The sequence below is a fragment of the Salvia miltiorrhiza genome, chromosome 3, assembly GCF_028751815.1.
Source record: "Salvia miltiorrhiza cultivar Shanhuang (shh) chromosome 3, IMPLAD_Smil_shh, whole genome shotgun sequence".
In the NCBI taxonomy this organism is placed as follows: domain Eukaryota; kingdom Viridiplantae; phylum Streptophyta; class Magnoliopsida; order Lamiales; family Lamiaceae; genus Salvia; species Salvia miltiorrhiza.
Window position 1 is genome coordinate 59,176,667 of NC_080389.1, and position 25,463 is coordinate 59,202,129.

The 25,463-nt window shown below is 35.2% G+C and overlaps 6 protein-coding genes across 9 annotated transcripts; 4 read left to right on the top strand and 2 right to left on the bottom strand.

Annotated features, from left to right (window-relative positions):
- Positions 1-2,797: 2,797 nt before the first annotated feature.
- On the top strand, positions 2,798-6,719 carry LOC131014907 (MLO-like protein 6). Its single transcript, XM_057943059.1, has 14 exons — positions 2,798-3,047; positions 3,189-3,246; positions 3,361-3,512; positions 3,819-3,935; positions 4,230-4,290; positions 4,429-4,517; positions 4,780-4,854; positions 4,966-5,060; positions 5,154-5,203; positions 5,382-5,422; positions 5,520-5,693; positions 5,790-5,825; positions 5,932-5,999; positions 6,118-6,719. The coding sequence occupies exons 1-14, from the start codon at positions 2,928-2,930 to the stop codon at positions 6,572-6,574; spliced, it is 1,593 nt and encodes a 530-aa protein (XP_057799042.1). The 5' UTR covers positions 2,798-2,927; the 3' UTR covers positions 6,575-6,719.
- Positions 6,720-8,176: 1,457 nt separating this feature from the next.
- On the top strand, positions 8,177-12,433 carry LOC131014904 (MLO-like protein 6). Of its 2 annotated transcripts, none has more exons than XM_057943055.1 (14): positions 8,177-8,665; positions 8,788-8,845; positions 8,950-9,104; positions 9,372-9,488; positions 9,684-9,744; positions 10,027-10,115; positions 10,588-10,662; positions 10,763-10,857; positions 11,023-11,072; positions 11,208-11,248; positions 11,337-11,510; positions 11,595-11,630; positions 11,703-11,770; positions 11,873-12,433. In XM_057943055.1, the coding sequence occupies exons 1-14, from the start codon at positions 8,543-8,545 to the stop codon at positions 12,369-12,371; spliced, it is 1,641 nt and encodes a 546-aa protein (XP_057799038.1). In that variant the 5' UTR covers positions 8,177-8,542; the 3' UTR covers positions 12,372-12,433. The 2 variants fall into 2 exon arrangements, with proteins under 2 accessions (XP_057799038.1, XP_057799039.1); XM_057943056.1 differs by having other exon boundaries at positions 8,527-8,665; positions 8,745-8,845.
- A 35-nt stretch (positions 12,434-12,468) lies between these two features.
- LOC131014933 (rhomboid-like protein 19) lies at positions 12,469-15,646 on the bottom strand. Of its 2 annotated transcripts, none has more exons than XM_057943113.1 (8): positions 15,361-15,646; positions 15,050-15,173; positions 14,173-14,233; positions 13,890-14,056; positions 13,714-13,819; positions 13,365-13,567; positions 13,146-13,286; positions 12,469-12,682 (listed from the first exon to the last, which is right to left on the bottom strand). In XM_057943113.1, exons 2-8 carry the CDS (start codon positions 15,166-15,168, stop codon positions 12,595-12,597), a joined length of 885 nt encoding a protein of 294 aa, XP_057799096.1. In that variant the 5' UTR covers positions 15,169-15,173; positions 15,361-15,646; the 3' UTR covers positions 12,469-12,594. The 2 variants fall into 2 exon arrangements, with proteins under 2 accessions (XP_057799096.1, XP_057799097.1); XM_057943114.1 differs by having other exon boundaries at positions 15,050-15,152; positions 15,362-15,642.
- A 148-nt stretch (positions 15,647-15,794) lies between these two features.
- LOC131014913 (3-oxoacyl-[acyl-carrier-protein] synthase, mitochondrial-like) lies at positions 15,795-20,960 on the top strand. 2 transcript variants are annotated; one of them, XM_057943074.1, is made up of 15 exons: positions 15,795-15,886; positions 16,126-16,299; positions 16,754-16,983; positions 17,200-17,307; positions 17,389-17,460; positions 17,684-17,770; positions 18,216-18,367; positions 18,833-18,913; positions 19,009-19,042; positions 19,135-19,201; positions 19,287-19,363; positions 19,680-19,740; positions 19,808-19,890; positions 20,136-20,207; positions 20,565-20,960. In XM_057943074.1, the coding sequence occupies exons 2-15, from the start codon at positions 16,179-16,181 to the stop codon at positions 20,727-20,729; spliced, it is 1,410 nt and encodes a 469-aa protein (XP_057799057.1). In that variant the 5' UTR covers positions 15,795-15,886; positions 16,126-16,178; the 3' UTR covers positions 20,730-20,960. The 2 variants fall into 2 exon arrangements, with proteins under 2 accessions (XP_057799057.1, XP_057799058.1); XM_057943075.1 differs by lacking the exon at positions 15,795-15,886 and having other exon boundaries at positions 15,912-16,299.
- A 101-nt stretch (positions 20,961-21,061) lies between these two features.
- On the top strand, positions 21,062-22,830 carry LOC131014940 (chlorophyll a-b binding protein 6, chloroplastic). Its single transcript, XM_057943122.1, has 4 exons — positions 21,062-21,725; positions 22,027-22,129; positions 22,211-22,499; positions 22,605-22,830. Exons 1-4 carry the CDS (start codon positions 21,532-21,534, stop codon positions 22,745-22,747), a joined length of 729 nt encoding a protein of 242 aa, XP_057799105.1. The 5' UTR covers positions 21,062-21,531; the 3' UTR covers positions 22,748-22,830.
- A 970-nt stretch (positions 22,831-23,800) lies between these two features.
- LOC131019076 (uncharacterized) lies at positions 23,801-24,547 on the bottom strand. The gene has a single exon (XM_057947757.1). The coding sequence runs from the start codon at positions 24,545-24,547 to the stop codon at positions 23,801-23,803; it is 747 nt and encodes a 248-aa protein (XP_057803740.1).
- Between the last annotated feature and the right edge of the window lie 916 nt (positions 24,548-25,463).

Here is a 25,463-nt window from a genome sequence, read left to right on the forward strand (position 1 = left end):
CCTCTTCCCCAGAATTTTCCGTCTCAGTTCTAACCAGGAAGGCTCAATCAATAGCATGGGGGAATGGGTCGAGGGAGAGTGGGTGTGGAAGCTTGGATGGAATCGCGAACTAAGGGATAGAGAGAATGAACAGGTGCAACGGCTTACCGATCTCATCAACAAACCTCGACTTACTGCCGGGAACGCGGACGGATGGAAGTGGAAATTATCAACAGATAATTCTTTCTCAGTTAAGTCAGCCTATAAAGCCATCTGTTTGGTGGCAAACCCCTCCTACAATGGCAGAAGGGAGAAGGAGATGTCAATTATTTGGAAAGCCCCTGCACCCGCCAAGGCCGTTACTACAGCTTGGAAACTACTTAGAGGAAGGCTGCCAACGTGCGACAATCTTTTAAAAAGACAGGTGAACATCCAAATCTCTGAGGCTTTGTGTGTGTGGTGTAAGTCGAAGGAGGAATCGATTGAGCACAGCTTCTTTACTTGTCAAGTTACTGATGAATTGTGGAAAAAAGTTATCTCTTGGCTTGGTAAGCAGACGGCTTTACACCGAAAGGCCAAAGATCACCTCAATTCCTTCATTAATTTGGGGAACAAAAAGTACGAGCAGTTTTTGCTTAGAGTTTGGATCTGCACAAACTGGTGCCTCTGGAAAAAAAGAAATGAATACAAGTTCAACCAAGGTAAGTGGAACATTGAAAGACTCTTTGCCGAGATCAAATCGAGGTTGTGGGGCTGGAAGATGATATACAATACGCCGACCCCTTCCTCGGATTTTAGGAGTTGGTTCGAGGCAGTCAATCTTTGAGAGTGTCTGTTGTTGGTTCACTTTTCTTTTCTTTTGTTTTGGTTTCCTGTATCTTTTTTCTTGGTACTTCTGGTACCTGTTCCTTTAATGGATTACCCTTTCTGATCAAAAAAATATACTCCCTCCGTCCACGAAATGAGTACCCATTTGTGGACGGCACGAGTTTTAAGAAATGTATGGAGTGTAGTGTGAATAGTTTAAGGGTTCCACTTTTTGAGTGTATTAATTAAAGAGATGTGTGGGGTACACTTGCCAAAAAGGGAAATGGGTACTCATTTCGTGGACGGACAAAAAAGGAAATATGGGTACTCATTTCGTGGACGGAGGGAGTACTATATATCTTCACAACTAATTAAGAAGTTAAAATAATTCTTATTTTATTCCATACATATGTAGACTCATTTGAACTACTCTGTTTTATGTATATGTATTATTAATGGTGTCACTTTTATTTAAATAATTAATTTGCTAGACTTGACTTGGCATGGTTGAAAAAAGAAAAATAATTAGTACTATTATTTAAATCACCATAATTGTTCAACTCGTAATCTTATCAGTGTTTTTATGATGACTCCACGTGTTAAGTTTAGCAATTGCGAGATACCCCGAAAATTAATTTTTTGCGGCCGAAAAATCGACAGCATGAATTACTACTATATGACACGTACGCGATAATTCATCAACTATTATTAAAATCTATATAATATATAAAAGAAGAGTTTTTTTGCCCTCCATTTTTTTTCTCTTTTTCTCTGTCTTCCTCCACCAATTTTTTCACTACTTTTTATTTTTTTATTTTAATTATTTTATAAACACCATCAAATTTGATTCATGAAAATATAATAAATATGTATCTTAAATTTAATATAGTACGAAAATCATCAAAGACGAATTTAAAATGAATAAATTTGAAAAAAAAAATAGTACTTTTTATTTATGTTTGTGTATGAAAATATTTATTATGATGAATAATATTGTAATATGCATAATGCAAATTTTCATCTAATAATTATTAATTTTATTTAATAATTATAATTATTATTACACTTTGTATAAATTAAAAATTTATATTTTTAATTTCAGAATTTTAATGATTAATTGATGTGAATTATTATATTTTATTTTTAAAATATACTGTCTTTGTCCCCCAAAATTATGCATGGTTGAACCCGACATGAGTTTTAATAAAAATTTGTTTGTAGTAATGATAGTGGAGATAGGGTCCCACATCAAGGGTATTGTTAAGTACTATATTATGAGTAAATAGTGTAAGTTAAAAGAGTAAAATTGTTAAAATTATATGTGGGGTAGTGTCCAAAAATAGGATATGCATAATTTTGGGGAACGTACCAAAAATGAAAAGTATGAATAATTTTGAGGGGCGAAAGGAATATTTTGTAAGTATTTGACTTTTTTATTATTTATATTTATTTAAATTTATCATTTAATTTCAATGTCTATCGTGCGTCGCACGAGTGGGTAAAAGCTAGTTATTAACTGAACAACATGAAAGATAAAAAACACCGCATTAAATAGACAAAAAATAATCATCACATACGTGTTATCTTAATTCTTATCCAAAACATTGAGCTCCAAACTCCAGATTACATTTGTGGCAAGAAACTATACATATGTTGACTTTTCAAAAAACAAATTTGAACATTTAAAAGTCAAGTCCAAACACATGTTAAATTATAACATGCATGTCTTATTATCAATCAATCATCTTTGAGAACATCTAAACAATGTAAACTTTAATTTATAAGCAACAACGTACATTTATAGTTAACTTCATTGTCCCTTTAGAAAGAAAAAAAACATCTAAAAAAAAAACATCTTTTACGAAGTTCATATTTGAAAATTAAGAACTCTCCTGACTCACATTAATTGACGTTGGAAAATTCAAACCTATTGAGTATCGACACTTTTCTCTCAACTGATTGACGACTCATCTTCCTTCTCTCTCACCTCTCTCTATATAAAGGAAGATCTTCTACACAATATATATCTTAGCTAATTAAAAAACACATAATACTAGAGAAATTTAGTGAAATAGTTGTAAACTACACAATTTACTCCAAATTTTCTGTTTTTTCGTTGTTGCACCGAGCATATATATATAATGGCGCTGCTTAAGGAGAAGTCGTTGGAGTTCACGGCGACATGGGCGGTGGCCGTCGTTTGCTTTGTGTTGGTTGCGATCTCCCTCGTCATCGAACAACTCATTCATCGTACTGAAATGGTATACGGTATACTTAATTCTGTGCAATAAGCTGTTTTAAAGAGTTTATACAAACGTAGTCAAACACGAGACGGTGATATTTTAAATTTGTTATTGCATGAGTATGGACTTATTAGGCATGCTCTATTAATTTAATTGCAGTGGTTAAAGAGAAAGAGAAAGTTACCTTTATATGAAGCTCTAGAGAAGATTAAAGCAGGTAAATGTCTATCAATAATGTCAATATATATACAGTTCTTGTTCAATTTTAGAATTAATTCAAATTCACCATTTGAAAATTTTAATTGATCATTATTTTTTTTACTTGTTTTAGAGCTTATGCTACTCGGGTTCATATCGTTACTGCTGACAGTGACACAAGAGAGTCTTTCTGATATTTGTGTCCCGAAAAATGTTGCGCGTTCTTGGCATCCGTGTAAGAACACATACAATCAAAGCAAATATTACGATCCATGTTTGGCAAAGGTATAATCGGTTAATCTATATGAGGCACTCTCCCGTGCAACCGATTGCACTGTGCAACTCGTTTCTGAACGACATTATTTCAACATACAAATGACTTCAAGTGTCATTTGTATGTTAAAGTAGTGTCATTCGGAAATGTTCATGTGTCATTTTCCGAATGAAGTAGCGTCGTTCTGAAAACCAGTTGCACGATGCAACCGGTTGCACGTGAGTATTTGTAAATTTATATTCATTTTTTTCAAAATTGTTTGCATCTAATTATTTATAGATGTAAAATATATATTTGGTTGCATACAACTATTGCAGGGCGAGGTACAACTTGTTTCAGCATACGGGATACACCAGCTCCATATCTTCATTTTTGTATTGGCACTTGCTCACGTAATCTACTGTGTTGTCACTTACGCCTTAGGGAAATTAAAGGTAGTTAACATTTATCGAAATTTAGTTTATAATTAGGAGAGTGATTGAGATTTTCAATTAATTTTCCATCCTTGGATAGTAATTATATTTTCATATTTATATAAACAGCATCTTAATTACATGTGTTTGTATGTGTTATTGTGCTTATTATATGTGAATATTAGATAGTGAATGACTTACCTTCTATGGTTCATGTATATATGTAAATATGTTTACATATATAATTGTACAATTCGAACAAATTATATATACACGCATTATTTTTTAATTTGTTGAAAAATTATTGTGTATCAGATGAGGCAGTGGAAAGCTTGGGAGGATGAAACAAAGACGGTTGAGTACCAATACCATAATGGTCAGTACTATTATTTAAAAAATTAAATTTATGCTGAAATTAATCGTAATCGCATTTAGTTGGTGACTACTTCAATATATGTACACTAAATTTGTATATATTTTTTGATTGATTTTTTCTTGATGAATTATGGTGTAGATCCAGAGAGATTCAGATTTGCGAGGGAGACTTCGTTTGGACAAAGACATTTGCATTTCTGGAGCCACTCCACTTTTCTTCTCTGGATTGTAAGACTACCTTTTTTTATTTCCATTTAAACTTGATTAGCCAAATATAGAATCTACATAATAGATTAGAATTTAGAAGTGTATGTATGATTAATGATTGATGTTCATTTAATCATTTGGAGGGAAATCTTAATTTTGCGTTCTATTTTAGCTAATTTTGTGGTTATTGCTCATGAATACGCTCTAAATAATTAAAGCTATAAGGCATCGATAAGAATTTGGTACTAAGCCTTTTGTGATTAATTTCTCCTTTTTTGGGCAGGTGTGTTTCTTCAGGCAGTTCTTCCCATCAGTTGCAAAAGTGGACTACTTAACACTTAGACATGGCTTTGTAACAGTAAGTTATTTTCATATATGTTCCAAAATGTTTTCTACATCTCATAAAAGAAAGGGTAAATACATATGTATGTATTTCTACAACATTAACATTAAACTGTCTGAAATTCAGGAACATCTACCACCGCAAATCCAGGAATCATTCGATTTCCAGAAATACATAAACAGAGCACTTGAAGAAGATTTCAAAGTCATTGTGGGAATAAGGTTAGAAGAAGAAAAAAAGACAAAAAAGAATTCATTCTTGCATCAATAAGAAAAAAGTTGTTGCAACATTGTTAACTGATTCTTAATATGCAGCCCTGCATTATGGTTCTGTGCTGTCCTGTTACTCCTCACCAACACCAATGGTCAGTCCATATTTTTCACTTCTTATTTTTTTGTAAATTTTTCTTCACACAACATCAAGAAATCCAACAACTTCAGAATTAATATTTCTGTTGTTTGTAGCATGTTTTTATTTATTTATTTATTATTGATATTATTCTATTTAGAGATTAATTCAGGTGTTTATGTTTCCTTGAACAGGGTGGTACTCTCACTTTTGGCTACCATTTATCCCTCTAATTGTGAGTGAACAATACTCATCTCTGTATTTTACTACAGATCAAGAATTAAACCTAAAATAGCTTATCTCTAACATGAACAAGTGATTAAAATTCTCAGATAATACTCTTAGTAGGAGCAAAACTACAAGTGATCATCACAAAAATGGGAACAAGGATTCTTGAGAGAGGAGATGTGGTGAAGGGCAGTCCTTTAGTTCATCCCAGCGACGATCTTTTCTGGTTTCGTCGCCCTCAATTCCTCCTCTCCCTCATCCACTTTGTTCTTTTTGAGGTTTATATTTCTTCTTCATACTCAACTCTTTTCATTCAAACAAACCTTATCTTTTGATGTACTTATGTTTATGTTTCTTGATTGATCCTTTTGCAGAATGCATTTCAGATTGCTCTCTTTGCTTGGAGTTGGGTGAGTTGTTAGTTTGCTGCAAACTGTTCAAACAAAAAATATTTGTGGTCATGTTCATTGATTTCCAACATTTATGATTGTGTTCATGCTTTTGTTTTTTTTGCAGCTTAAATTTGGATATCCATCTTGCTACCATGAAAATCTTCAGGATTTGCTCATACGAATCGTGATGGGGTAATATGTTTCTTCTGTTTCTTTGTGAATTTCCCATTGCCAAATGTGTGGAAACTACCTTAATTTCATCGAAACATATATACTAATGCTTTTCTTGTTTTTGTTTTTGTTTTGGCAGTGTTGTGATACAGGTTCTGTGCAGCTATGTCACGCTTCCTCTCTACGCCTTAGTTACTCAGATGGGATCAAACATGAAGCCAGTCATTTTCGGGGATGACGTGGCATCGGGGCTGCGCAGCTGGCAGGAGGCGGCCAAGAAACAGGCAAAAGAAGGGCGGCCTTCAGTCAGCGTCACCCCATTGTCCAGTTGGCCCACCTCTCCGTTGCGCGGTGGCACGTCGCCTGCCTATCTGCGGAATGGCCGCAGAAAGTCGACTGAGGAGTCGGGTGGTGGCAGGGAGAGGGCGTATGCCTCTCCCAACCACCACGGTTATCGTGACAAAAAAGATCGACGATCAGAAACTTCAGTTATTGAGATAGACACGGATATTGGAAATCCTTCCTCACAAGAAGTTGGCTTTATTTCTAGTGATTTCTCCTTTGTGAAAAATGATTCTTCCAAATCTCCCAAGTAGAGTAATCATGCATATTTTTTTTCTATCTTTTGTTAGTTTAATTTGTTGAAAATAAATTACCATTTTTTTTCAACATATACTGTATTAATGTAAAACTCCATCGTTTTTTTAGTGTAATCTATGATACTCCCAACAACATTAATCACTTGCCAATTCCTCAATTCTTGGAATAATATATAACTATAAGCAATTCTAATTCTTTTTCAAGAGAGATCATTGAGTTATGGAATATCCTAATCAACATATGCAAAAAACACTTCCAGATATATATGTATATATAAACAAGTAGGTTGTAAGAAATTCAAAACTTAAAATGAGTGTTCGTATGGATTTTAATGATTAAAAATTTTAGCACTTTTATGCAATGATATTTTAATATATAATCTTTCATAAAATTTACATGTCATTTTTTTAGAATTCCCAATTTTAGAGAGAAGTGTTTTACCAATTGAATTACGCTTCATTGTCCTATATGTCAAATTAATTATTTTATCAAGTAGACTACTAGAATTATAGTAGAACCTGTCGGGCCATTATGATTTTCTGGGCCGGGTCTAGTTACACTATTTTTTTTGGGTTAGGTCAAGTCGATCTTAAGCCCGATGGCTCATGGGCCAAAAGTTTAATTAATTTGTGGGTCCAGCCTGAACATTTTAACTTTTTTTTTCTTTTTCTTTGAGGGAGTACATTTTAACTAATTTTATTAATCATGTACATCAAATGTGGTCCTACCCAAAAATAGACAGACAAGGTATTTGTAGGTCTTAGAACTATTGCCCCAAAATTAAAAAACATTAACATGATCCGAGCTCATAATATATTTGTTATGAGATAATTACTCTACCAAATAATCAATTAAAAAATTTATTATTGAGGGGACTTTCATGGTCTTACTAGACTCAGTCAACTGTATAAAGCTTCTTATCAATATATAGTTGGTAAGATTGTGACGTTAAATACATTCATTCATAATTAATACTACGTCATTTTTTATAGTACTATCAATTTACACGTCATTCTTGTCTTAATTACTTATAAACTATTCTTATAATTTATGAGATATATTAGATTTTGTTTAGCGCAAACATTGAAATACTCATATTTAGAAATAGTATAATCTTAAATGAAATAGTTCGATATAGATATTTATTAGAAATAAATCGATCAAGATTTTTTTTTTTGAACGGAGAAATAAATCAAGATTTAAGTTATTGTATATTTAAGGACTTGCCAAATCCTGAAGAGAAATAAACTACTCACCAAATTAGGTCAGATGAAAAAAGAACACGCAATAAAAAAAAAACTTTTAATACCGATTAGTCACGCTCTCTTATTTTTTTTGCAATCAGTCACGCTCTCTTATATGTAACTAGGATAGTTAAATTAATTGAAAACACTTCCGTGATTGACTAGTAATTAATAATTAATATTAATATAATCAAGCAGCATACAACATAACATAGTAAAACCATTGAATATATATTAAATAAAACTTTATCCTGTCCAAATCATTGAGGTCCTTCCGCAAAACATTTTAAAAAAGAAACTTGATTTTTATTTTTATAAGTATATATATGTTTTCAATTCAAAATTTCATATCCAAATTCATCCTATATTTTAACAAGCTAGCTAGCTAGTTGTATCATTTTTCAAAAACTTTTACGAAGTTCATCTCTCTCTCTCTCTCTCTCTCTCTCGGGCATATAGATTAGTACTGATTGAATATTATTTGTTTCACTCTATATAAATACATAACGTAGATTTCATGATCTGCATATTGCTCAGCTAACAATTGACCCACCTAACAATAATTAAGAAAGTGAAGTAGTTCCACACACACCTATATATATATATATATATTGCACAAACAAAGTCATGCAATTACTCCAATTTTTTTTGCTGTGCATCTTGAATCCATAGAGTATATTTTGTGATCATCTAAAAACCCTAATTTCTTTTTATCCATAAATGGCAGAGTTGCCTAAGGAGAAGACTTTGGCGGCGACGCCAACGTGGGCGGTGGCCGCCTTTTTCTTCGCGATGGTTGCTATCTCCATCGTCATCGAACAAATAATTCATCATGCTGAATTGGTAGGTACCATCTGCACCACAGTATGTACTTTACTTTCCATTTATCTGTAAAATGCACTAAACAAGTCATGTTTGATAGGTTCGACTATTGAGAAGTATATCAATTCTCCATTTGATTGCAGTGGTTGAAGAAAAAAAGGAAGGTAGCGCTATTTGAAGCTCTAGGGAAGATTAAAGCAGGTAAATATGTGTATCAACAATTTCGATAATTAATTCTTGTTAATTCATTGAGAAATTATATATTAATTAATTTTTCTTTTTTGTTTTTTGATTTGTGGGAATAGAGCTTATGCTACTAGGGTTCATATCGTTACTGCTGACAGTGACGCAGGAGACTCTTTCTAATATTTGTGTACCGAAAAATGTTGGAGATTCTTGGCACCCTTGTAAGGAAGACATATACAGTAAAAAGAAATATTATGATCCATGTCTTGAAAAGGTAATAATAAATTGTTAATTATATATATTTTACAATTTTTAAATTATTTGTGGATGCAAAAGATATGTGTATTTGTGTAATTGGGTAGTCTCGTTTCCGAATTAAGACGATATGATGAGTCAAACAGCCTACATTTGGTCCTCCACTAATGACACATTAGTCATTACATTCGGTTTGGATTCATTAATGATTTAAATATGTATTCTGAAACATATTTTTGTGTGTGCATATATCGTTTCTAAATGTGGTTACGTACAACTTTTGCAGGGCACGGTGCAACTTGTTTCAGCATACGGGATACACCAGCTGCATATCTTCATTTTTGTTTTGGCACTTTTTCATATAATCTATTGTGTTGTCACTTACGCCTTGGGAAAACTAAAGGTAATTAATTAACATGAGTTATTTGATTTTTATGTATGAGATTAATTTAAAAAATTCAATTAATTTTACATTCTTTAAATAGTGAAGCTTGCACACAATTATAAAAAAGATCTTGGTTTCAAAGAAAAAACTATAAAAAAGATCTTAATTATTCTATAGATACCATTTTTATTTTATTTTTTTATTTTGTACCAGATGAGGAAATGGAAAGCATGGGAGGATGAAACGCAGACAAGTGAATACCAATATTATCATGGTCAGTATCAAATTCATGTTGAAATTCCTACAATATCTAGCATTTATATATATGTATTTAAAAATTCATTACTTAAGCGTTTGACTTGTATGTACATATGTCAATAAAAGTTAGATTTGCTGCCATATATATATAACTCAAGCTTATGTTTTTCTTAAAATAAGTTTAATTTGGAAAGCCCATTTTAATAATAACAATATAAAAAGGTTTATATTATTAATAATATAAACTTTTATATTGTACGTATTTTGACTATTTTTTTCTTGGTCAACGATGGTGTAGATCCAGAGAGATTCAGATTTGCGAGGGAGACTTCATTTGGACGAAGACATTTGCGTTTTTGGAACCGCTCATCTCTTCTTCTATGGATTGTAAGACTTTCTATTTTCCTTTTTATTACTCTCTCTATATATATTGTTGTTTATTATTACCACTTGTAACCAACATTTTGTATGGACAACTAAATGTTCACAATCCAATAGTAATATATTTCTGGCTTCCAATTTCCCTTAACTTCTTAGAAAAATATATAATCTTCATATACACTATAATTGTACCGATTATTTTAATTTTTAGAGGAGCTGTACGTAGGGATGATTAAATGTTTACAATTTATTTATTTAAATGTTCACATTATTTTTTATAATAAGCACATGATCAATTATTAATTGGAGGGAAATGTTCAACATGCATAATTTTGGCCTGAGAATTTCTGCTACATTTTTGTTTCGTATTTTATAATAATCAGTGTACGTCACATTTAATTAGATAATATCATAGATATCAAATGAAAACGGAATAGAGAAACCAAACAGTTTGAGGTTTCTTGGGGTACATATGCAGGTGTGTTTCTTCAGGCAGTTCTTCCCATCAGTTGCAAAAGTGGATTACTTAACACTCAGACATGGCTTTGTAACAGTAAGTAATTGCGCCTATTAAATTTTTCCATGATTTTTTCTTTTCTGACTTATAATTATAATAGCAGCATTTTATAAATGTTTCATTTTCTAAATTTTAGGAACATTTACCACCTCAAATCCGGGCAACATTCGATTTCCAAGTATATATAAATAAAGCACTCGAAGAAGATTTCAAAGTCATTGTTGGAATAAGGTAAATAATAACTATAATAATTCTGACCTCAAAATAAAAAAATAAAAACCCTTTAATGATTCTCTCTCTCCCTTCCCTTTTATTTTTCTTTACTCTTTCTTTTTTTTTTTTGGGTATATTTGCGACATTGCAAATTTGCAACTCACTCTGATTCTTGATATGCAGCCCTGCATTATGGTTCTGTGCTGTTCTGTTTCTCCTAACCAACACCAATGGTGAGTTTCTTTTATCCCTTTTTACACATCTTGGCAGTGGGCCATGAAACGGGACGTAGAATTGTGGACCAGAGGATCTCATCCGAAGCTCGACTACTTTAAGACTAATTGAGCTATTCATGTATTCTCAAACAGGGTGGTACTCGGATTTTTGGCTGCCATTCATCCCTCTAATTGTGAGTAAAAACAGATGATCACATTCTATTCCAAATCAAGACACCTCAAACAGTTGATCTAACATACAAAGTTGATTATAATTGTCAGATAATACTTTTAGTAGGAGCAAAATTGCAAGTGATCATCACAAAAATGGGAATAAGGGTTCTTGATAGAGGAGATGTGGTGAGGGGTAGTCCTCTAGTCCAGCCCAACGACGATCTTTTCTGGTTTCGTCGTCCTCCCTTCATCCTCTTCCTCATTCACTTTGTTCTCTTTGAGGTATATATGTTGCTCTTCTTCATTTCTTCATCATTCACACAACCTTATCATTTCATATGTATCTCTTCATTTGTTCTTTTGCAGAATGCTTTTCAGCTTGCTTTCTTTGCTTGGAGTTGGGTATGATCATGTTAACCTTCCAACATTTTATTCACAACAAAATGTTGTGCTCATGGTTATTCTTTTTTGCAGCTTAAATTTGGATATCCATCTTGCTACCATGAGAATCTTGAAGATATGATCATAAGAATCGTGATGGGGTATATGTTTGTATGAATTTCTCACTGCAAAATGTGTGAAACTACTTGAAAAAATAAATAAAAAAAAACAAATTTTCTAACGATGCTGTTTTGTTTTGGCAGCATTGTGATACAGGTTCTGTGCAGTTATGTGACACTCCCTCTCTATGCCTTGGTTACTCAGATGGGATCAAACATGAAGCCAGTCATTTTCAGCGATGACGTGGCATTGGCGCTGCGCGGCTGGCAAGCGACGGCCAAGAAGCACGCGAGTGAAGGGCGGCCGTCCGCCATCACCACCACATTCTCCAGCAAACCCCCCACGCCACACGGTAGCACGTCGCCGGCCTATCTGCGGCATGGCCGCAAAAGGTCATCCGGCATGGACAACGAGGGGTGGGGTGGTGAGGGGGCATCGGCCTCCCCCAGCCGCCACGACGTTCGTGATTTAAACAACAAAGATCGATTGCCGGAAACTTCAACTTCGGTTACTGAGATAGAAAGGGATGTGGAAAACCCTCCTTCTCCGGAGCTGGCTCAGGTGGGCTACAAAAGCCAACAACAAGTTGACACTAGTTCTACTGATTTCTCTTTTCCGACAAAGATTCTTGCCGACAAATAACTTATTGTAATGTGCCACCTCGAGTGAGTGATGAAAATATGGATTTAATACTATTCTAATAATTGAGGTTTAAACCCATCTCCAAACACAGAAGAAAAGATACGAGTATAAATGAATTAATAAAATGCAAAATTTTGAGGATCATAATCAACAAATGCAAAAATTTGCCTTGCATGATTTAACAAGAAGCTTGTAACAAGATTAAAAACTGGAAAATGAGTTCCTACACATTTCCTAACTCCCTTTTAGTCTGTTCTGCCTTCAGTCTCTCAGCAGCCAACCTTTCTTCAAGCGCCCGAGCGCCTCGTTCCCTAGAAATTTGATAAGAACAGCATAAAAAACACAAGGCAATTTGACAAGAACAACATCAAACAGAATCTGTAACAACCTATAAACGAATCTCTGTAGGCAGCCTAATATCTACATTCTACAACGAGTTCAACATACCGCCTTCTCTAATCAGTCATTGACCTATATGAAGGTAATCTACTATGACATGGAAGCCTACAACACGACATTAAGATTTTGAGCTACCAAATCATAGTGCAACTCACTCACTTTGTAAGAGGAGACTATTGTGAAAAACAAGCAAAGAATACACAATGCATCCATCCTCTTGAAACTCAAGTATATATTTTATAAATGTTCTCAGTCACCCCATCAAATATGCTTATAAATGACAATGGGATCATCAGTTCACCAATAATATATATAACCTTCCTCACCCAAAGTCAATATTGAGTATATTTTCTAACAAGCAAGGAGTGGGATTACCTTCTCCTAGAAGCTTCAAGAGACTCTGGACTAGGCAATGAGGTGTCTACGAAATTATAGTCCTTTGTGACTTGAGGGGGTTCTGGTCGTCTTCCACAAAGCATCCGTTCAAAAATTGTGGCAATAGGATCAATCAACGATCTGCATGAAAATCCAATTAGGTTTGAAATGCAGAAACCAATTGTAAACTAACAAATACAAAGGGAAGTTCAGTACTACCTTAAAATTTCAGGGAAGAATGTGGAGAAAGCAAATTCATCACTCGGATCACCTTTCAAGTTCGTCTCCGGTTTTCTTTGCCAGTATCTAAGGTAAATCCAACCCATGTATGTTCCACATATCAAGATAGGAAGGTATGCTGCTGTTTCTGTGACTAAAAAGCTTACAGCAACAGAGACCAAGATTACCAAGGTCGGAAGCCACTGCAAGAGCGGAGAGTTAATGAACCATGAGAAAGAGTACATGTGTACTGCTTGGCCCGTTAGACTTTGAACATTACACAGACTCAAACATGCACAGGAGTCGAATATTCGGCCAAAAGAAAACTACTGAAGAGGAAAGTTCATACTTTTGCTTTTATCTTTAAGAAAGACAACTCTTGATCAGGTATTATTTGTTTGATGCCAACTAAAAGCCCCGATAGGATCCCTTGGAATCCTGAAATAGGTTTGTAACTGCAAAAGAAGTATCATGAAAGATGGACCATGATACATTCTAGAGAAATGTTGCTCATGCATCACTTACAGGTATATTTCCTCCCTCGTAAAGTAGTACATGGAAATAGCAGCAGTGAAAATGCAAAATGATGTTAGGAGGTCAACTACAAAGATGAACTTCAAAAATTCCCTAGACCCCCATATGGGTTCAAGCATCCTCCCAACAAAAAGAAGACCAACTATACTGATCACCACCTGCAAAATAGTAACAATCTTGCAGTAAACTAGAGCAAAAAAAAGAGAAGAAAAGGAACCACAAGAAGGTAAATATATATACAAAAAAAAGGAGCAAAAATAATAAATTAAAATACCCCGTAGATTGTTTGTTCAACAAATCCAGCTGTAATGAGATTCCAACCAAAAGGAATTGTCCTACATTAAATCAAAAGGGCAGCAAGTGTGTCGGAGCTTTTTTTTTTAGAAGAGAGCTTTTCATTTATTAATGTGTTTCATATTCAACTAAAGAAGCTTGCAGGAAACAACAATACTTAACAATTTAACCTTTCCCCGATAACAAGATTTAAACAGCAGGAGCAATCTATATTGTTTGAAATTCACTACATTGAGATTTCATTCTCGGAAATTATTCAACTGAATTGTCCTGAAATTATCAAAATATTGCTCAAGATTTACCCCAATGCAGCATACTTCTCCTGTAACCATAACCAATGTAGAATTGACACGATCATTCCAGTCCTTTAGAGAAACTATCCCATCAAAATCCATATTTCTACCAGACCTTATACGATCATCCCCCAAATATCCATCTAGTGCAATTTACTGTCCATCCTAATTGGCACCCCAAGAAAATCAACCCCCATCTCCAACAATTGCTACATATCACATATGCGATTTGGCCTATGGACAAATATGCAAACATATGTTTCATGCTTGTCTTGAGTAATAGCAATGATGTTTCCCTATCTCATGCCAAGAAAAGTTAGGATATCCAGAAAAAGTTGCCATTTATTTGATGAGAAATATAATAGAGAGTGGCTGAAGCTGAAGCAACTACTTTCAAATTAACATAAACAAAAGCAACCAAGCAAACCCAATCACACCACAAAAGCTCAAAGAAATTCAAGAAAAACACCATTACTCAACCACAAAACCATATGTATACAGCCCCAAAAGATTAAATCAACAATAATCACAAATATGCAAGATCAAAGAGCAAAATTAGAGTACTTGGCAGGGATGAGAGTAAGATAAGAAACAGCAGTGGGAATCTGCACAACAAAGTGGCCGCCTATTAATACCACTGCCAGCCCCTTGCACAGCTTCGTGAATCCTGCGTTCATGTTCATTCCCCCTATTTAAGCTCACCAAAAAAAAAATCAATATTTTTAATTCAGGAAAAAGATAAATTTAATCAAAACCGAATTCAAATCTAACGGTGCATGCATTTGCTAATCATGGAGATATGAACGCGTGCATATATATGTATAATGCATGTATATATCTACGTTTACTCAGAAAAATTTGGAAATGATTGCTTACTCCTGAGAGCTGTGAAGCGCTCAATTTGGGTTTCAAAACTGGTTGATTTTCGAATTGTGGTTCGATGTGAAAGAAATTTTTTGAAGGTCTATTGATGATATATTTTAGGTATATTTTTTGATGCTATGAATTAGTGATCTGAATTTGGAATGTTTTCTATTAGTGTGGAATTCTTAATTCTGAAGCAAGAAATCGATGAACCATGCTGAGAAAGGAAGGAGAAGTGGTTTTCCGAATTTAGATTTCGGAATTCCTATTTCACCTCATTGTGTTCACATGAATTTCTGTCACGTCTATCTCAATTTTTTAAATAATAGTAGTAATATAGTAATAGTAATATATAAAAAAAGAACAAACGTGAAGTTTGCTGGGGTGATTATGCAATTCCAAATTTTAAAAGGTTATGTATGAAAATAATCAAAGTTATATAAAAACTTGAGGCGGGCTATGGCTGAATAGGTAACAATCTCACTCTTAAATAAAAAAAAAATAAGAAAAAATCTCCATTTGCATATAAAAGAATAGGTAACAATCTCACTCTTCTTAATTCAATGCATTTTTCACATTATAAAACATATTACTAATTTCGAGTATAAAAATGTCTCTTTTTCGGAAGGAGAAAGATGCGGTGAATTTAAGTTAGCATATTACCTGTTTGATAGAATTTCCCAAAGAGATGAAGCATACAATTCTGGGATATTAGACGATTTTGCGACGTAATTCGCAATGTGTTTGTCATTGATAACTTTTTTTCTTCCATGAAGGCGTCACTGCAAGTTGAATAAGTTGGATTTCGAGAAAATATTTGGAAGCAGCAATGGCAATGGCTAAGCGCAATAAGAGAATCTTGACATCAATCATTCACGTCAGCCGTTTGTTCTCTACTGTTCCCTTTGACCCTCCACCCCTTTCAGCGCCCCATCGAGTTGTTGTGACAGGTAATTCCCATAAATTAGCTATCTAGCAAAATCTGTCAAGTTTCTATTCTGGAATTAGAACTGAAAATTGTATCTTGGAGGGGAATAGTGTGCGAGCTAGGCAGCATTGGGAGGAGTTTTTGCTTGGAATTAGATGTAGTGCTTTCGATTACTTAAATGGTGGGGAATGGTTTGCCATGGATGGTGTTCTTTGTGCCATTTTGGTTAGTCCTACTATGTGCATGCACACAACATAATTGTTTTGTGAATACTTGTTTGCACACTCATGAAATCATGTGAGCTTGAATCTGTATTTGATGCTGATTTCTTCATGTACTTGAGTATATGAGATGACTGTTAGTGCTCTCCTTGATAGTATTTTTTTGGTTGATAGCTGGGTTCTTGTTGAATTTTCTGATGCCACAATAATGCTAAAGTACACTATCACTTATTTTTGTGGTCATACTGTAAATAGGTTTAGGTATGGTAACTCCTTTGGGCTGTGGTGTGGAAACCACCTGGAAGCGTTTAATGGATGGGGATTGCGGAATTAGGGCAGTAACTATTGAAGATCTGAAGATGAATGGATTTGATACGGAGACACAGCAGCAAACCTTTGATCATTTGACATCAAAAGTTGCTGGAGTTGTACGCTGTGGGTCCAACCCAGGTGAATTTAATGAGGAGTTATGGCTTAACTCTAAGGTAAAACTTGTTGGTTTATTTTGTCATTTTTAAAACTTATCAATCCTCCATATAAGCATCAATTATGAACTATCAAGACATACGTTTTTAGTTTATTTTAGAGAAAATAGTTGTGTGTGATGAGAAATAGCAATCACGTTTGGGCTGCCTTCACATTGCATTTGTTTCATGAGCTAGCATGACAAGTTATGAAATTTTATTTTTTAATCACCCCAGGATCATAGGTCGATTGCCAGATTTATTGGCTACGCATTATGTGCTGCCGATGAGGCTCTAAGAGATGCAAATTATATCCCCACTCAGCAAGATGAGAAGGAAAGCACGGTACTATGCTCCTTTATTTATGTAGGATTGTGTGTTTGAGTTCTACTTGTGACTTCCCATTTCTAACTTTAAGATTGTCAGGGAGTCTCCATAGGTGCAGGAACTGGTAGCATTAGTGACATATTGGATGCTTCAAGAATGATTTGTGAGAAGGTTATTTGGCTGCTTGCTCTGTATGCTATTTTTGTTTGCTGATTTGTGGTAAAATTCTTCCAATTGTTGAAAGTTCAAAAGTATCCCCGTTAGGAACCATGAAATGGAATCATGCATGATCATCCAGCATTTTGTCATTCTGTTTTGGATTTTTAAACAGATTTCCGGTACTTATATATATTAAAATAATTGGTTTTTTTCGAATTTCTTTTTCTGAGTGCAGAAACTGCGCCGACTTAGTCCATTTTTCATCCCAAGGATACTAATAAACATGGCTTCTGGCCACGTGAGCATGAAGTATGGATTTCAGGTATGCTGCATTCCTGTTTACCTAGTAACATGATAATTTTGGGAGGAGTCATTTTCATATGGGATATATATGTTTATATAAATATATGTGGTTGCCATAGAGATGACTGTGTAATGGGTCATTTCACACTGCTGCATATTTATGTTTGAATCATTTACCCCAACTTTGTCGTTCAAAGAAGCAAACTTGTTGCTACAAAAGCTGTAATAACTGAAGATAGACCTTGCAAAACAGCATGTATAGATGAATTAAAGGGAACAAAAAGTTAGTATTATGTTTTGATAGTAAAACTAAGTTGCTTGTTCGTCAAATAAATGTTGAGCAATAAAAATGAAATTGTTATATAATTCCTGGCTGCTAGTTACACACAATGACTTTGTGGTTGAACCATTTTTCATGATACAAGATCTAGTTTTGTATATCCTAGTTTTGATCTTGAATCTAGGGACCAAACCATGCTGCAGTGACAGCTTGTGCTACTGGGGCACATTCTATTGGAGATGCTACCAGAATGATTCAATTTGGTGATGCTGATGTTATGGTTGCTGGAGGGACTGAGGCAAGCATTGATGCTTTGTCTATAGCAGGATTCTGTAGGTAACAATTTACCAGTGTTTTACGCCATTCATCCTCAAAGTTGTCTTGCATCTCACTGAGGCTTAATACAAGGCTAGGTAACTTGCTTTAAAAAATTAAGAATCAAAAGCTGTTTTCCTATTTAGTGGCGTCATGTTTAGAAGAGTGCATATGTAGCTTTTTTAAAAGTTGAGGCTAATAGGGCCTTTACTTTAAAATCTTGGGAACTCGATGCTAATATGTTCAACATTTTAATACTTTTTTGTCATTGTTTTCGATGCTTAAATGTGCTAGTTGCATGTAGATGCTATACAGAAACGTAGATGAACTTCATGAATTTTCTTTGGGTGCAGAAAAATAAAACTACCTTTTGCATAAACAAATGTAAAAGAAAGTCCACTGAAGTTCTCTAGTCCCATGGTGAAATTTTGGGGAGAGTTTAAAATTAAGTTAGTAATGGAACCAACAAATTTTGCTATATGACAGGTCAAGGGCACTGACAACCAAGTATAACTATGAACCTAAAGAAGCCTCAAGACCTTTTGATTGTGGCCGTGATGGATTTGTGTAAGTAACGGCTTCTATTGTTAATTGTTCTGATGCGTATTTTTTATTTTTTGGAGTTGCTTCACATCTAGCATCTAATTAACTGCTTATAACAGAATAGGTGAAGGTTCTGGCATCCTCGTTCTTGAGGTGAGTGGTATTTCTAGTACGCCAAGCAAAATTTCTATTTCTTTCTTAAGGAGAGATTTGAAACCTTTTATCGCATCCTTTATTTGTAAAAGGAACTCGAGCATGCTAGGAAACGAGGAGCAAAAGTGTATGCGGAAGTCCGTGGTTATGGGATGTCAGGTGATTTCTTCAACTTTCAGATTTTCTTGACATTCTACTCTGCATTAGGCATTTCATGGACAATTTGATATTTCCCCCTCTTAAGGTGACGCATATCATATCACCCAACCACACGGTGATGGAAGAGGAGCAGTTTTGGCCATGTCACGTGCTTTAAAGCAGGTATTAGATTCATATTTCCTGATCATTATAAAAACATCTACAATGTCTTTTCTGAATTTTCTCTCCTTTCGTCATAACACTTTTGAAGTGTCATTTTTTAGATAACTTGATTGTTCAGTTCAGTATTCATCACCTTCTAGTAAAATAATGTAATGCAAAAGGCAAGTATCATTACATATTAATTCGACTTAGCCACAAATGTAACTCTCTGTTTAAATTATGTTCTTGTTCATACTTATGAATCAAGAAAGCAAACCAAGTTACAATCATTATTAGGTCATTGATATATGTTCCTTGTCCTTTCTGTGGTTGGCAGTCTGGTCTGTACCCTAACCAGGTGGATTACATCAATGCACACGCAACATCGACTCCTCTGGGTACGTAAATCAGTATATGACTTCTTGATGGTGAGATAAACTCAGGCTAACTTATTGAAATGTGCAGGTGATGCGGTGGAAGCCAAGGCGATTCAGTCATTATTTTGCAGTCATGCAGCATCAGGGAATTTGGCTTTTTCCTCCACAAAGGTAACCCAGTTCATGACTCAATGGCTTGTCTTGGTTGCATTGCAAGCAAGATTAAGTGGACATCTGCCACTAAATTTTGAGCTTCAGTTTGTCTATGGATACATATTTGTGAATAATTTTGGAGTGGCATGACTTTAATGTTTCGTCAGGATCTCGACTTTGCAGCAAAAGAAACCATTCAATTCTGAATACATTTTAGGTATTGATGAAACTGAATCTCTATTTTACGCGTGATTGGATGTCAGGGTGCCACGGGTCACCTCCTTGGAGCAGCAGGAGCTGTTGAAGCAATATTCTCCATATTATCCATTCACCATGTAAGAAAATCTATGTTAATCTTGCAACTTTATAATGTCTTTAACTATATATATAATCTAGTCCTGAAACTTGCTGAAGAGGAAGGTGAATGAGTTTTAGCATACGATGTAAGATTTTCATAACTGGAGAATGTTTAGAAGTATTTACGTGTTGCGTGTATGAGAATGCATGTCGTGTATAATAAGGTCTACAACACTGCTGGTGATTGAGTTATACGCGTGAAAATTGTTAATATGAGATGTCTAGGTTGTTGAGTTTTACGGTTATACACCACGCTGCAACAGATTACGCAAACTGACAGTGTACGTAATTTATAGTTTACGAGTTTGATTTGCTAATACGTGCTTTCGTTGCAGGGGATTGCACCCTTAACCCTTAACCTCACTAAACCAGATCCCATTTTTAATGGTGATTTTATGCCTTTGAGTGCTTCAAAGATGATGCGCATCAGAGCGGCCATGTCAAACTCTTTTGGCTTTGGTGGAACGAATTCGTCGCTGCTCTTTGCTGCTTTAGATTGAAGACCTCACATTTGCTGGATTTCTCTACACTTCCTTCTCACTCGGGTTTGGTGTTCTTGATCATAACATAGTCAGATATGTTGATTGAATATTCTGTTTCATTCCTTTTGGAGCCAATCTACAAGTTTATTGTCATCATGTTGTGTGTGTGTGTAAGAGAGAGAGAGAGAGAGAGAGATCTATCATCACAAACCTAATTGGTTATTCAAAATTCTGGGAGTCTGGAATCAGTTGTGATGAGCATAGTAATAAGTTTTGACTAATTTAACAAATATCTATATGACGTAAATAAATTTATTTCTCTGTTTTAGACAGAAGGAAATGGGTATTCTAGCGTGGAATCATATTTTTTGTGACCATCAATATCTTGTTCCTGCATCTAAAATGTTTGTGTTGTGTAGATTGATGATGCCAGAATTCACTTATCAAAAATCATATTTTCTACTTTTCAAAAATAAAAAATCATCTTTTCTTTTTTAAATAAATAGAAGCAGTTATATTCCAAGCCCAAAATGTGAATATTTGGAAAGTAGATAATAATGAATAAATCCATTGAAGATATTGTCTGATTTTTGAGACTCCGTGTTAAACCTCGACCATGGAAAGACATTCACAATATCCACATCAACATGTGATTGGATGATACACGTGGACCAATAGCATGAGAGGTAGCAGAACCCTCAGCCAATAACAATCAGCATTTGGATTTGCCTATATCCTCCATCACCATCTACTTAGTGAGCTTCCTCCAACAATTCTCTCCATTGCCGAGCCAATCTCACTTCTCATCCCCCCATCAAGAATGGCAGCCAACACCATCATGAGCTGCGGTGTCGCAGCCGCTGCCGTCTGCCCCTCCGTCCTCTCCTCCTCCAAGTCGAAATTCGCCTCCTCCGTCACCTTCGGCACTAATGCCACCACCTCCAGGTTCACCATGTCCGCCGAGTGGATGCCGGGCGAGCCCCGCCCACCCTACCTCGATGGCTCCGCTCCAGGGTAATTACATCTCTCTCTTTTAGTATTTCCTCCATCCATAATTTCATGCTCCTTTAAGAATGATATGAATTTTAATAAAATAGCTGAGTATGTTATGAGCGAAATAAAGGTCTCACCTTTATGAAAATTGAGTAAATGTTTAATATTTTATGAGGTTGTTTGAAGTATGAAATTGGAGTACAGACTAAAATAGTAAAAGAGTCGTATAATTGAGGGACGGATGGAGTATTATTATTTCAATTTCGTATTTTATCAAATTATTTAAAACTGAACAATTGAGATATAATTGTTTGGGGTGCAGAGATTTCGGATTCGACCCACTTGGGCTAGGGGCAGTCCCGGAAAACCTAGAGAGATTTAAGGAGTCGGAGATCTACCACTGCAGATGGGCTATGCTAGCTGTCGTAAGTTATACTATGTCACAATTTCATTTCAATTATTAGTAGATAGACCAATTGTTACAATACTAATAGTTTATAACACAGCCCGGAATCCTGGTGCCCGAGGCTCTGGGCTTGGGCAACTGGGTCAAGGCCCAGGAATGGGCCGCGATCCCGGGCGGGCAGGCGACTTATTTGGGCAACCCGGTTCCGTGGGGCACCCTACCCACCATCTTGGTGATCGAGTTCTTAGCCATAGCCTTTGTAGAGCACCAAAGGAGCATGGAGAAGGACCCGGAAAAGAAGAAGTACCCGGGCGGGGCATTCGACCCGCTCGGCTACTCCAAGGACCCGAAAAAGTTTGAAGAGTACAAGGTCAAGGAGATCAAGAATGGTATGAATATGTAAATACATATTAATTGATTTTGTGAAAATGAAATTAAGTAGATAGAGAATGTTGTTGAATTTGATTAATTAAGTGTGTTGGTGTTGTGTGAAGGTCGTCTTGCGATGTTGGCGTTTGTGGGATTCTGCGTGCAGCAATCAGCATACCCGGGAACAGGGCCGTTGGAGAATTTGGCGAAGCATTTGGCTGACCCGTGGCACAACAACATCGGCGACGTTCTCATTCCTCTTTCCTAAAATGTCGAATCTTGTTTCACTATGCTCATTTGTGTACAAATTTGAACACATCTATCTTATCATCACCACCAACACTTTCTCAATTTCATCATTTCTTCTCTTCTTTGCTTCAAACCGAATTTATCAGGAATTGCTACGTGGAGATGTTAACTGGGTTTTGGATGATCTAAGGATTCAAAGTTTTATAGGAAAATCTAATTTTCTTGTGAAGCCGATATGGTCACAAAATTTTTGTACGTGGGCGCTTGGTGGGTGGGTTTTAGGAGAAAATTTAATTTATAGCGTTTGAGTTTTTTTTTTTTTTTTTTTGATAAATTACAAGAAATTTTAAGATAGTACGACAATGAATTCGAACTCAGGACCTCAAGCCTTGGACATTAATCATTTACTCCTAGGCCAACACAAGCACACTTGACATTTAATTTCTTGATAATATGAATGTGGGTTGTTTTGGTTTTAGGATGAATGAGCATGACTAGAGTTTAAGAAAAGTTGAAAGATGCAAAATGGGATATAGGAGTACTATTTTTGAAAGATGAAACATAAAATATACCCACTTTTTTCAAAATAATAAAATATGTCCATTTAGGATATTTTTACTCTTATGTTTAATTCGCACATTGCTCGACACTGAAGCATCGAGCGTCGAGCAACTAAGAATTGTCGAGCGAGGCGAAGGCGTCAAGCGTTGAACTGTCGAGCAAGGCGAGCAATAGTTCAAATTGAACTATTTCTCTACACCTCGAGCATCGAGCAACTAAGAACTGTCGAGCAAGGCGAAGGCGTCGAGCGTCGAGCATTGAACTGTCGAGCATGGTGAGCAAGGAAGGGGATTTGTTTGGTATTTTCTTTTTGTGTTAAGAGTAGTTTAGTCATTTCAATCTTAAAATGGGTACATTTTATACATTTTTTTTATAATTGATATATTTTTATTTGGGCTTACTACCATTAACCAAGTTGAAATGGGTTTACAGCGTTTCTTTTTTTTTTTTTTTGATCAGAAAAAGACAATTTATTAAGAAGGAAGAAGGTACCAGAGGTACCAAATACAGCTTACAACATAAAGCTATAAAGCTGTGAAGAACACCATTCCAGGATGGGTGGCTCCCACGTAAAAAAACCAAAAATCTTGTTCCAACTCCACATTCTAGTTTTAATCTCCATGATAATGCTCTTAAGCTCCCACACCTTGTCTTCGAATCTGCTTCTGCTTTTATTCCTCTTTCTCCAGATCACCCAAATAGTGCACATCCACAATGCCTTAAGAAACTGAGTACTCTTCTTGCCATTTGCCAAATACACAAAAGAAGAGAAATGTTCGGGAATACCCCGCGGTCGAGCCCAGCTGTAACCCGTCCAATTAAGAATCTGATCCCAAATCATTGCCGATTTCGGGCAGTCGAGGAACAGATGAATCGCCGACTCCAGCGGGAAAAAACAAGCAACGCAGCTCTTTTCCACCTCTCCCACTTGAACATTTCTTCTAATAAGATTGTCACAAGTTGGAAGTCGGTTTCTCAAGACACGCCAAGTTGTCACACGAACTTTCTGTGGGGCTGTTGTATTCCACAGATCACTGAAAGGTTTCATCTCTTCCGGCTCAACTCTTCTTTCCTCAAATTGGTCTCTAATTGCTTGATAGGCCGAGTTTGCAGTGTAAACTCCATTCTTTTGGGCTCTCCAAAACCATTTATCCACTAAACCTACACAAGGAGAGAAACCAGATAACTGACCAAGAAGAGATTGAGTTTGCTCGACCTCCCTGTCAAGAAGCATCCTTCGCCAATTGAGAGTCCACATCCAACAGCGTTTCTAGTTGGGCTTCTAACTTCTTGTGAGGTTCAAAAGTACTCGTTCATTCACACACGAGATATTTTATTTTAATTAAATTGTGTTTCATGTCTTATTCCTATGTCACCCACGGTCACGAAATATTTGAAGACAAATAATTATAATTTAGAGCCCTAACTATGTCTTATGTGCTAAACAGGCTAATAGCCTAACCCCGTTAATTTATGAGTTAATATTATTGACTATTTATTTATCTACTTGTTTATTTTTACCGTTATATCGGGTTATGGCTCAATCGACATCTTTGCAACGTAGATATCATGATGCATAAATGTTAGTGTCCCAAACTAAAAAGGGCGAAGTGACAAAATTGGGAAGAAAATTTATGTCTAAAATTTGCTTAAATCTCAAATGATAAGCCCAATAAACAAACCTCACATTTCATCCATTGGGTCAGTCATGATTTTATATTGGGCTTAATCTCTCTAATATGATCATTTTGTATGCAAGAATTTTGATAATTAGGATAAAAATATTTTTTGATGCGAAAGAAAAATTACCTAAAAAATTATTATTCATACCTGGCGCTGTGAGTAGACCTATAGGTAAGATATATATAGTCCATATTTGTCTATTGATCTAATGACAAAATAATTAATAGTATATGAAACTAAAAGTCTTAAATTCGAATTTATCGTTATATAAATATTAAATTTATTTTTTCAATTGCCAGAAGATATACTCCACATCCCAAAAATATGGGAAGTCGGTTGTGAAATTTGAATTCATAATTTCACATTTTGCTATAGCTAGCTAGCAAAATGTTATCCTATATACTAAGCACATGCTAGTTAATAATTCGTTACAACATATAATTCTAGTCGAATAAGGTAAAAAGAAAAAAAAAAATGCCCTTTCACTAATT